General features: G+C 39.6%; 1 protein-coding gene across 1 annotated transcript in view; it reads left to right on the top strand.

Moving 5' to 3' along the window:
* Nucleotides 1-13458, top strand: part of LOC140211907 (5'-3' exonuclease PLD3-like) — a 47404-nt gene that overhangs the window by 17036 nt on the left and 16910 nt on the right. Inside the window, exons 2-3 of the mRNA XM_072282149.1 lie at nucleotides 6462-6539; nucleotides 12243-12394. Of these exons, the coding sequence (XP_072138250.1) occupies nucleotides 6462-6539; nucleotides 12243-12394 (230 nt within the window). The remainder of the gene's footprint in view (nucleotides 1-6461; nucleotides 6540-12242; nucleotides 12395-13458) is intronic.

Raw genomic sequence — 13458 nt, 5'->3', positions numbered from 1 at the left:
CACAAAACACCTACGTCAGGATGCTGTTCATCGACTATAGCTCAACATTTAATACCAACATTCCCACAATTCTGATTGAGAAGTTGCAGAACCTGGGCCTCTGTACCTCCCTCTGCAATTGGATTCTCGACTTCCTAACCAGAAGACCACAATCTGTGCGATTGGTGATAACATATCCTCTTCGCTGACTATTAACAGTGGTGTGCCTCAGGGGTGTGTGCTTAGCCCACTGCTGTATACACATGACTGTATGGCTAGGCATAGCTGAAATGCCGTCTATAAATTTGCTGATGATACAACCATTGTTGGTAGAATCTCAGGTGGTGACGAGAGGGCGTACAGGAGTGAGATATGCCAACTAGTGGAATGGTGTCACAGCAACAACCTGGCACTCAACGTCAGTAAGACAAAAGAGCTGATTGTGGACTTCTGGAAGGGTAAGACGAAGGAACACATACCAATCCTCATAGAGGGATCAGAAGTGGAGAGAGTGAGCAGCTTCAAGTTCCTGGGCGTCAAGATCTCTGAGGATCTAACCTGGTCCCAACATATCGATGTAGCTATAAAGAAGGCAAGACAGCGGCTATACTTTATTAGGAGTTTGAAACGATTTGGCATGTCAACAAACATACTCAAAAACTTTTATAGTTATACCATGGAGAGCATTCTGACAGGCTGCATCACTGTCTGGTACGGAGGGGCTACTGCACAGGACCGAAAGAAGCTGCAGAAGGTTGTAAATCTAGTCAGCTCCATCTTGGGTACTAGCCTGCAAAGTACCCAGGACATCTTCAGGGAGCGATGTCTCAGAAAGGCAGCGTCCTTTATTAAGGACCTCTAGCACCCAGGGCATGCCCTTTTCTCACTGTTACAATCAGGTAGGAGATACAGAAGGTTCTTCCCCTCTGCCAGCTAATTCCTGAATGGAACACGACCTCACTTTTTAAAAAAATATACAGTATCTCTCTTTTTGCACATTTTTAAAAATCTATTCAATGCATGTAATTGTTTTACTTTTCTATTTATTATTATAATTATTGTTTTTATTTTATTTATCATTATTGTTATTATTTTCCTCTGTTATTTTATGTATTACATTGAACTGCTGCTGCTAAGTTTACAAATTTCGCATCATATGCTGCTGATAATAAACTGGCATATGATTCTGATTCTAATACATATCACATGGTAGCATGAGGATGCATGCAATTCACGTATTTAAACATATAACATGTAATTAATTATTTAAAGCAACAAGAATGTTTAATCAACTATATACATACGAGATTACTCAAACCCCCTCCTGTCTTTTCCTATCACTTCGATCTCCCCCTCCCCCCTCACTTTCAAATCTCTTACTAGCTCTTCTTTCAGTTAGTCCTGACGAAGGGTCTCGACCCGAAACATCGACTGTACCTCTTCCTAGAGATGCTGCCTGGCCTGCTATGTTCACCAGCAACTTTGATGAAGATTACTCAAATATTACTGAAATATTAAATATACAACACTCCTCCCTGCTTAGCTATAAACTCCAATTCAATAGAGAATGCATTTCAACTATATACACAGTATTTTATATAGTACACCTAATATACAGTATACAGACATCCGAGGTATAGAGAATTTTAAATTGTCCCATTCAGGCCTGAAGCTTTAATCATTCTGAAGCCTTTCTTATTCTTGTGGGATAACATCTCTCCTGACCAGGGGAGTCACTCTGCCTGGCTGGTGAGACTTTTGGCTGTGAAATAATCTCAGGTTCTGGGGCCTCCTCCGTGGTGTTTGTAAGACTTGATTTAGAGATCACAGTAAATGATTCTGATAGTGGTAGCCACCTTTCTTCTCCTAATTTGTGCATCTTGATCTTGGAAAGGTGCTTTTAGTTCACGGAAGTATTCTCTTAATCTCTCTGTTGCTCCTATTATCATCTGATCTCTCCTCCTGGTTTCCTCATCCACAGCATTATGTGGCAAATCTTTTTTCATATCTCCGCTGACTCCTTTCTTTCTGGCTGTCCATTCATCCAGCTGGGCTTTGGACGTTGCATTTGCTTTTACAAACAGCTTTTTGTCTCCCACTTGAAGTTCATGCAATAACCTTAATGCATATAGAGTAGATTCTGGTTCTCGCAAAAGCTGAATGCTTGCAACTTTCCTGAAGCTCCTTGAACTCTCTTACAGCTTAAAACCAAGCCACATTTTGTAAGTAACTGTCTGATTAACATATCAAAAGCTTTCTCAGATGCATTGCTTACAAAAACTGTTGTAGTCAGACCACTGCTTTCATCACTTTCACACTTCCTCTGAGCAACATGGGTCCTTCCTTGGTCCCATATGCCTCCCGACCAGAGGCACAGAGGTTGGCACCAACGCCTGTTTGTCATCCTTTGGGCAACAGTTCATGGTGTTTGGCGTGGAGACTGTTGTGGCATCATCCAGTAACTTTCTTAATTTGCTTTCAGTTGGCTTTGTTGCAGAGAATGTGGCATGCAAACTGCGGATGGATCTCCAATCAAGTTGCAGGTGTCTCAGCCAATCACGCACCAACTGTGAGCTCTCAGATTACTACAGTTTTCAGACTGCTGGATCACAAGACCAAGTCTGGTCTGAGAGTTGTAGTAGCTATCTCGGGGGGGGGGGGAATATTAGCCTTTTGTCAAGGCCGACAGTCACGAGCAGGCTGACAACAACCATGTCACTGAGGGTGGCACTGTCTGTCCTTGCCGGACCAAGGGGATGGTGGTTCTTCCAGTCATATGGGGCTTAGAGTTGTTATTCAGCCTTTGCTTCTCCACAATGGATGCCAAACACCTGAGGACCTGGTTTTGCCTCCATGTGTATCATCCTCGAGTGAGGCTTACTTTGCAAGATGAGAGGACGTGCTTGAAGTTTGCTGTTCTTCCACAGAGTGGACAAGCTGGGTCTTCACCCAGCTTCAGACTATTGGTTCAGATTTTTGGGCATTGGGAGAACATCATAAGCAGCTCTTATAAGGAAGCTAATCTTTCTTCCTTCCTTTTCCCATAAGTCTTTCCAGCTGAATTTTCTTTTCTCAATGTTTTCTCACCTTGTCCACTGTCCCCCCTTTTGCCCGAGACACTACTCTTGCACTCCTCATCTGCTCCTCCTGTCGCCGTACTTCCTCCCCCACCATAGCTTGCCTTTGCTTCTGTGTTGTCGCCTTTTGCCAAATGGGCCTATTTGAGCTTGTGCCAAGGTCCCCTCTTCCACATTGCACTGGCCCACTATGCCTGCAAACCAGAGTTCTGCTTTTTCCTGATTTACTGACTCTGCTGGAAGTCACTTTCTACCTGGTTAAGGTCCTGGGTGCAGTATCCTGGACAACTCTGTCACAAGATTCCAAGAGAGTCATCTTAAACCTCACCTTGGCACATTTGAACTCTTCAGTCAGCCCTGTGACAGGCCACTCCAGAGTTCCTTTGCCACACAGGTAGATCCAATCATCTGTTGTGTAATCAAATGTGACAATTTTTCTGACTTAGCCAGCCATTTCTACTTTTTATGATTATTATCACACGTTACTCACTTTTTATGAACCTGCAAATTCTTCTATTTTCTGACTTTTTAAAAACTTGATTGTGTCTTCCCTTCCGAAGAACATGTGCTGCTCTCCTTTTGTAAAACTTGACTGTCTCTGCATGTGCTGTGCTGCAATTTTTTTCACTCACCGTTCCTCAACACATTTTTTCAGTTTGGACGTTTTTGCCACACTTCAACAGGTCAATAGCTGTCTCGGGTTTGCTTCATTCTTTCTATTTCTCCCTCCTCAAAACAACCAGGCTTCGCAATTCTTCTCATCTGCCTCTAAACTTGCCACAATCTCCTCCACCCCTGTGTGGACCTTTACAGCCATTTGTGGATGGCCTACTGATTAAGACTTTCAGCCGCCTGCCAGGCTTATTAAATTGCTGAACAATGTTCTTTTAAATTGCAGCATTAAATTCAAAATTTAATGGCTCCTGTTTGAGTGCTGTCCAGACTCAGCTGTGACTCGCCCTTATAATCAACCAGTAATACGCAAGGATATTCTACACTCATTTCCATTCTAATAAAGCTGAATTTTCTGAAGTTCTCCTGAACTTAATCAATATAAGTTTCTGTGTCAATATTCAGAATGAAAATTGACTGTAGGCTTGCCATGCACTCAGCTTGAACTTTCAAGGAAGTCTAATGCACAAAACCACTCCACTCACTGCCTTCAAAATGGTGTTACTTTTGCTATTTAATGTTCTAGAATTCTATGAAGTTTGTATTTATTAATCCATGCACTAAATAGGAACAAAATTACATTCAGTTGTCCTCTTTCTCCGACCCTCTGACTGGAAGGTAGAAGGAGTCAATTTTAGAAAACCTAGCACATTTATTTTTCAACATAGTCCCCTCCTACATGTACACACTTAGTCCAGCAGTCATGGAGCATACAGATCCCTTCTTTGTAGAAATCGGCGTCTTGGACCTCCAGAAGTGGTCCACAGCAGCGGTAATTGATAAGTTTGTGGCCTAGGGTAGAAGGAAATGAGTTCTACAGCTCTCGTCACATGCACGTGCAGTTCAACTCTTCGAGTGATTATGCAGAAAGTTTGAAGTTAATAACTCATCTCCTTCTACCTTAGGCCACGAACCTATCAATCACCCCTCATAGTACTACCTCAATTCACTATCGTAGTGAGATGATCTGTATGGACAATATGCAAGGCAAGCTTTGCACTGTACCTCAGTACATGTGACAATTTTAAACCAGTTTACTAATTTCAATGTAATATCTCAGAATCTCCCCTGTAAGGTGGATAGTGTTTTCTCACTCTGTGTTCTTTCTGTAACTGCCCTTTTTTTTAACCCTTAATGAGACAGCTCTGCAAACTGGGCAATCCTGATCTCCCCCAAATCCTGAGGACTTTCTACAGGGGTGCAATTGAGAGCATGCTGACTGGCTGCATCACTGCCTGGTATGGGAACTGTACCTCCCTTAACCATAGGACTCTGCAGAGAATGGTGCGGACAGCCCAGCGCATCTGTAGTTGTGAACTTCCCATGATTCAGGACATTTACAAGGACATGTGTGTAAAAAGGGCCCGTAGGATCACTGGGGACCCAAGCCATCCTAAACACAATCTATTCCAGCTGCTACCATCCAGGAAACGGTACCGCAGCATAAAAGCCAGGACCAACAGGCTCTGGGACAGCTTCTTCCACCAGGCCATCAGACTGATGAACTCATGCTGATTTGAGTGTACTCTATACTACATTGACTGTTCTATTTATTATTAATTATTATAAATGATTATGATTGCACATTGCACATTTAGATGGAGACGTAACATAAAGATTTTTACTCTTCATGTATGTGAAAGGTATAAGAAATGAAGTCATTTCAATTTCTTTCCCCTGTCTGCCCCTTCCCGCCGTCTCTGCAGCTTAAGACCAACTTGTTCTCCCTCTTTCCTACTTCTGAGGAGCAGTTTCTACTTGAATCATTACCACTTTTCTCCTCCCATGCTACCTGAGATCCTGCATGTTCTGTGTTTATTTCAGATTTCTAGTACGTGCAGATCTGGGATGATCAAGCAGAAATCCATGCCAGCTCTCTGTAATTAACTCAGACCTCTCTAAGTGTCTGTTAATTTGTTCCAGATTATTGTTTCTCAGTTCTTACTCACCTCCAGTTTTAAGTTGACATCTTATAGTTTTCACATGTTCTTGCATGTTTTCTAAAGCAGGTGTGTTTCATATGACATTTTCCAATCATATGGCACTTTCCCTGTATCTAGGAAGAATTGGAAGATTAAGGCATATCTTCCACCATCTCCATCCCTACTTTTCTAACAAAATTAGGGTGCCACTCGTGCAGGACATACCTCTATTCCCCCTGTTCCCGCTGATATTTTGTCCTCAGGAGGCAAAGGTGCGGGAGATCAGGGAATAGTTCCTTCCCTCTAAATATATTTCACTGTTTTACACCAAGCTCTGCTCTTTGAGACATTTAAAACAAAAAGATTGAAAAGCTTTACAAAAAGCCTTTTAAACAAATTACCTTTTTCAGTAACTTTTTTTCCAATCAACAAAATTATGTTTATAACAAATTAATATCTTTAATTCTGACTTTGAACTAACAGGCAAAAGGATACATACCAGTTTTACCAGTTGTAGAAATATCAGCTGACTAATTCATGTATCACATGTTGATCTTTATATAATGGAAATTGCTGGTTGTTTAATGTTTGATTTATTTTATTGTTAGCATCTGCCACCTAGTGTTACAGAAATGTAGTGTCCTTCCATATAGCCACCTGACAAAACATCAGTGAATAACTTGAATTGTGATATATCTAATTCTTTACTTATGATGACAGCAGTTTACTGTGACCTCAATTATCTTGGAAAGCTGTAAACATAACACAACAGTGCAGTGTCAAAGTATGTGTCCCTTTTATCTCCCCACAGATGAAGCCCTTTGGAAACCTATATCAACTGCAGCATATGTTGAAAGACAAATGCCACAGGAAAGACATCAACAAATGGGTAAATAACAATGCAAAGTCAAAGGTGCTCATAGTTGTGTAAGAGCCTGGCAAATGAAATAATTCAAGAATTAAATATACTTGGCATGTGTTAGTTTACAAATTATATGACACATCCTTTAGGTGAAGCTTGTACCTGAGCATCAGAACTACAGAAATTTATTTCACTTGGCATCATCCCCTAGGGATATTTCTTTCTCATTTGCAACAGCAAAATTTGAAGATGGTCATTCTATCTTCTATTAACTACTTTGGCTAAAAAAGGTTTCAGTAAAATTTTTAAAAACATGCTTTTTTACAGCATCATTCTTCACAAAGCAATTCTAGAAGGTGTATTAATGTTTTTTGTATAATTGTATATACTTATGTGATAGAATTTCTTCAGTCAGCTTAGAACAATGACTAACTTTTGATAGGTTTTATAGTCATTGGAAAGGGCTGTGATAAGGATGCTGAATCTACGTTTGGGAGCTTGATTTTTTTCTCCATTTAGAGCAGCAAAGGGGAGGAGATAGCGGTTTTTTTTAATGAGTGTGATTTTCTAAGTGTGTGGCAACTCAGCCAATAAAAGGAAGGTGGGATACAGCAGAGCGGCCATTGTGGAAGTGGGCCAGTAGTGTAGGAATGGGAATCTGAGGCTTTGGCTTGAGAGTCTCCAGCAAGGAGGCAAAGTTGAGAAGCAGGTAAGAACAGGTAAAGTTATTTTTATAGTAGTTAATTCAGGGCTTCCCAACCTTATTATGCCATGGAGCCTCACCATTAACTGAGGGGTCCGTGGCCCCCAAGCTCGGAACCCCTGAGTTAAATAAAGGGACACCAAATTGCAACCAATTGAATGACGTAGAGATGCAGGATTAGGTGATGTGTTGCAGCTGCATGATGTGGGAGCTAGTGAACTTCTAATGTGGTTCCTGGTGACCACGCCTGCAGCAAGTGTTAGTTGCTTGAGGGATTCAGGCTCAAAGCTAGTGGCTTGGAATCCGAGCTTCAAACCCTGCGATGCATCAGAGAGGGGGAGAGCTATCTAGACACTATGTTTCAAGAGGAAGTCACGTCTATTTCAGATTTGGTCTGTGGCCAGGTACAAGAGAGTTTGCCTGTAAGTGGGGCAGATAGGGGGAATCTAAGAAGTAGTGCTGGAGGAGCCTCAGCCCTTGAGCTTGTCCAGCAGGGCTGGGTTTCTTGCTTCCTGTGCAGATGGGAATAGAGACTGTAGGAAGGATGAGCAACCAAACTGTAGCAACGTCATTTAGGTGGGGCACATTCAAGAGGGAGGACAGAAGAGAAACGTAACTAGGCATAACATAGTTAGGGGAATAGTCACAAGAATCTAGAGATCCAAAGGCTATATCTCCTGCCTGGTGCCCAGGTTCAGGACATTTCACCTGACCTGCAGAGGAATTTGGAGTGGGAGATGAAAAACCTAGTTGGCATGGCCCATGTGGGTACCAATGATGTAGGAAGGCCAGAGGAAGAGGTTCTGCTGAGAGTATTTGAGCAGATAGGGACTAAAATAAAATTAAATCAAAAAGATATTAATCTCTGGATTGTTACTTGAGCCATGTACAAACTAGCACATGTTTAATAAGATCAGAGCACTAAATGCATGTCTCAAGGATTGATGTGGATGAAGTGGGTTTGAATTGGTGAGAGATTGGCACCAGTACAGGGGAAGAAGGGAGCTGTTCCAATGGGGCAGGCTCTACCTGAGCCTAGCTAGGACCAGGGCCATGGCAAATTGCATAACTAAGGCTATGGATAGGGCTTTAAACTAAGTAGTAAAGGCGTGGGTTCAACAGATTGGAAAAGTATGAATTAAGTAAAAGGGAAGGAGAGGGCTGGAGTGCTTATGGAAGTCTCCAGAATTTTAAAAAAAGACAAAAAGATCTGAAAGGGATAAAAATTTACCTTCAGGTAACATGAAGGCAAAATTGAAAAGGGTGGGAAATACAGGACTGAAGGTGTTACAATATATTTGAATGCACTTTGAATGCAAAATAAGGTAGATGAGCATATAGCACAACTAGACATTGACAGGAATGATATTGAGGGCATCACAGCTGGGAGCTACACATCCTATTGCAAAGACAGACAGGTGGGCAGTGGGCTTGAGTGGCTCGTCTGATTTTTAAAAAATGGGAATTATATACAGGACTTGGAATACTAGCCTGGATGTGGCATACAAATTACAATGGAAGGGAAGAAATGTGAAAGTGGTCTTGGGGGATTTCAATATACAGGTAGATTAGGAAAATCAGGCTTTCAGTTTATATGTTAATGATTTGGATGACGTGATTGATGGCTTTGTGGCTAAGTTTTGCAGATGATACAAAGATAGGAGAGGGGTAGAGAGTGTTGGGGAAGCAGAGAGTCTGCAGAAGGACTTGGACAATTTGCGAGAATGGGAAAAGAAGTGTTAGGGATGGAATGTAGTGTAGGGAAGTGTATGGTTATGCATTGTGGTATAAGGGATAAAAGTGTAGACTATTATCTTGGTGGACCAATTTCGAAAACCAGAGGTGTAAAGGAACTTGGCAGTCCTAGTGCTCAATTCCTGAAAGGTTTATATACAGATTGAGTCAGTGATAAGAAAGGCAAACATTAGTCCAAGAGGACAAGAGTATAAAAGCAAGGATGTAATGCTTTATAAGGCATTGGTCAGACCATAATTGGAGTATTGTGAACAGCTTTGGGTCTCATACCGAAGAAAAGATGTGCTGGCATTGGAGATGGTCCAGAGGAAGTTTACAAGAATGATCCCAGGAATGAAGAAGCTAATGTATGAGTAGCTTTTAATGGCTCTGGGCCTGTACTCGGTGGAAGTTAGAAGAATGAAGGGGGTTCTCATTAAAACCTACCAAATACTCAAAGGCATAAATAGAGTGAACGTGGAGAATATGTTTTCAATAGTGGAAAAGTATAAGGCCAGAGGGCACAGCCTCAGAATCTAAGGGCATCCCTTTAGAATGAAGAAAAGGAAGAATTTCCTTAACCAGAGGATAGCAAATCTGTGGAGGCCAAATCATTGGTTATATAGTTCTTGATTAGTAAGGGCATCAAAGGGGAGAAGGTAGAAGAATTCGATTGAGAGGGACAGAGCATACTCAATGGGCCAACTGGCCTAATTCCGTTTCTATATCTTATGACCTTAACTATTTCATGGCAAAAATGTCACAAATATTTCAACCCTATTTTAAATCAGATTTGATTCTTTCCTTTTAACTTGTCTCTATTTTTCTCACAGATTTCACTATTTTGCCATACAAAATTGGAAATATATTTGAAATCAGAAACAGAACTGAAAAGGAGGTGAAAGAAGCTTGTAAAGATGCAGGGAGCGAGAGGGAAAGGGATAATAGGGTAAAACGAATGTTAGCAGTTGAGAGAACATAGACAAAAGATAAGGGAGGAACAAAGTGCAGAGGAGGAGACATGAGAACTGTGGCATGTCCTTTACAGCGTATCTTCATACAGTAGTATTGATTGGACTAAGTGTATCTCATGACAACAGTAATTAGAAATGAACTGGTTTGAGAAGGCCTTGCTTCCTCTTTCAGATTCTCTGTAATTTAACTTCTGATATTTTTCTCAAGCTATCTTTTTGTTTGAGAGTTGTAATAATACTGATTGTTTGTGCTAAGTGCAGCCAATGTTTTAATTTTATTTCCCAGTAATTAGCTTTGCAATAGTTGATTACTGTTTGCTATGGGGGATTTTTGCACCTGCTTTTAGTAAAATATTTATGATTTTAGAACATAACAAAAATTGGGCAACTGGTTTCATTATTTTACTCAAGTTTGTATTTAGGACCCCTCGGAAGATTAGCACACAATAAAAATACTGGCTATTGTGAAGTGTTTAATCTGATCTGTTCTAAAAATCTTACATTTAATCGGGTCTTCCAGGTACCAGTAAAGTAGGTGTGCTTTTAATTGGCGGCAGAACCATATTTTAGAATGATAATTCCAATACAGCTGAGGAACTCAAGTTTGTAAATATATTCCTTGAAATGATATTTATGACCTGGTATCTGCTGTCTACCAGGTCATAAATATCATTTGAAAGAATGTATTTACAAACTTGAGTTCCTCAGCTGTATTGGAATTATCATTCTAAAATATGGTGCTGCTGTTAATTAAAAGCACACCTATTTTACTGGTACCTGGAAGACTCGATTAAATGTAAGATTTTTAGAACAGACCAGATTAAACATTTCACAATAACCAGTATTTTTATTGTGTGCTAATAAAAATACGTCTGCCGAAACAAATCTTCTACTCCCAGTTTAAAGAAGACAAACGTAAAAGAGGCGGACAACAGAAGAGATTCAAAGACGTCTTCAAAGCCAACATGAAGAAATGTAACATCAACATCAACAATTGGGAAACCAATGCCAAGGACAGGAAACTCTGGCAAGCCAACATCCAAGAAGGAACAGCAACTTTCGAAGCCAACAGATGTGCAGGATTAGAAGAAAAGAGAAGAAAATGGAAAGAGAGGCAGCAACAACCAAAGCTCGATCTGCCATCTGGAACTACCTGTCCTGAATGTGGAAGAACTTTCAAAGCCAAGGTTGGACTCATAAGCCACTTGAGAGCCCATAACTAAATCAACAGAACAAAGACCATCATCCTCGACCTGGAGGGATAGCCACGACAATGAAGATTTATGACCTGGTCTCGTAATTTCATTCAAAGCTCAAATACCCTATGGTTCTTGGAAAAGATCACAGAATCAGATCTAATATTCCTTGAGGAAATGGAATGTCTTATTCTGTGAAGAATTGCTTAGTGTTCAAGTTTGCCATTTTACATTTTGACCACATAAAGTAAAATATCATAAGTTTGTATTTCTACAGCATTTTTCACAAGCTTACAATAAAATTATTTGCACACTTTAAAGCTAGTTTAAAAAGTAGCTATTATGACAATGAAAGGAAATACACTGGAAAATTTGTGATTAGCAAGCTCCAACAATCCACAATTGCAAACAGGATTTTTTTAAAAATGCCATTGGTTGAGAGTAGCACATTGGTCAGTTTCCAATTGTCTGTAATAGAAATACCTTCTAGCACATCTGCCTTCGCTCAATATTTTACACCCCTTCGGAATGATGTCATTACAGTAAAAACCTTTTAATAAATGGCTCAGAGAATCATGGCCATTCTTCTTCATGCTGATAATTGTTTTCAGTGATACACTTTTTGGAAAACATGAGCAAATAGATAACTTTGATTAATAATATCCGTAAATGTTTTGGAGACTAATTTGATATTAAAGTTGATTCATACTGATTTAGTCATCTGTAATTATGATACCTCTGGTGAGCTCTCTCAAATATCTGCTTCAAAAAAGGATAAACATTAAAAATTGGGAATACTAATTATATCCCATAATAGTTTAGTGTATGAAAATTATGAGGACAAATTTAGTAATAACTATGATTTTCAATCAACAAATATATTTGTTTGAATTTACTTTTTGCATTTATTCTCATTCCATCTCACAAATAAACCAACTTAATGACATTTATAAATATTTGGCTGCAATTATATTTAAATTAGAGATTGACATTAATATTAAGATTAATATTAGAAGGCAAATAAACAAGGGAAAGCACAAAAAACGTATTGTGATTTGCTGTTTTTTTGCATAAATCTACTTGATTTTAAAATATACTTCTTTGTGCTCAATTGTATTTTCAGGAGCTTGGGTTTGTTGCCTTCCTGTTGCTTATGATCCTTTGCTTGCTGAACTTTGCATTTGTCCAAATGGTGTGCAAATCAGCAGAGCTTCCTTCCAATAAAGACAAATATTGGAAAAATCAGCATACCACAACCTGTGATGATCCTTGCAGGTGAGATGCTTATATAACCAATCCTGTCTGACACTTCAATGATCAGTTGTGAATTTAATTTTATTACTTATCACTGAAATTCCAGTGATTTAAAAAAAAATTGGGTCAGGTGTTTTTTTTAGATTAAAATACCTCAACTTGTTCCATCAACTCTAATTTCATTACTGCTCCTTCCTTGTTGTTTTCCTTATTTATATAGATATATCCAATTGTCCTTTAAATATTGTTGAAGTGACCACTTTTTTGAGTCCTTTTCCAATTAGGACACAGTGCAGAAAGGTGTGGCTAATTTTGGAAGTCAGTGAGTCTGAACAGGAACATGCCTTGTCGCATGTTCTCAGAGTCTGCTGAATGACAGCTCAAGACAGGAGAGCTCATATTCTCCCCACTCCATAACTCTTACTCACTACTGTGCCCCATTCTTGTGACATTGTTGTTATGTGACTGTTTGAATTGTACTCCACACTCCCTCCCCTCAAGGATCCTGGGAGGAAAATAAACATATTCTTGCCATATTAGGTCACCAAGCAAATCTTCAGCCCATTGTTTAAGTCAGCTGCAGAGACAAGTATCAGAGAAATTGATCTCTGTGTTCGCCTTTTTTAAACACCCACAAATATTATTTAGTTAACCATGTGAAAATATATATAGTTTTATCATTCATTTCTAAATGAGTTATATCTTTTCAATTCTTTCGAGATTCTGCAGCCAATGAAAATAAGTATGTACTGTTTATCTTATCATTTTGAAATCTCCAGTATATCTTACCTTGAACGTTCCTGCTGTACTAAAGAAATACTAATTTTTCAAAACTTTTTTATGACATTTACAATCAACATCACCTGTAGATTTTTCACCTAATATCATCCCAGAAGCCTGGAATTGCTTTTACTTTTTATGACTCTTTCTCTTTTGAATTTTCAGACTATTGTTTCAATGGGGAAAGAATTCAGAGTTCTGAGATGCAACAGGACTTGGGAGTCCTCGTACAGGATATCCTTAAGGTTAACCTCCAGGAGGAATTTAAGGTGGGGGTTTATATGGGAGGCAGGGTTTGAGGGTCA

This window comes from Mobula birostris, chromosome 1 (genome assembly GCF_030028105.1).
Source record: "Mobula birostris isolate sMobBir1 chromosome 1, sMobBir1.hap1, whole genome shotgun sequence".
Taxonomy (NCBI): Eukaryota; Metazoa; Chordata; class Chondrichthyes; order Myliobatiformes; family Myliobatidae; genus Mobula; species Mobula birostris.
The sequence above is the reverse complement of the archived record's forward strand: the minus strand, read 5'-3'. Positions and strand labels throughout refer to the sequence as shown.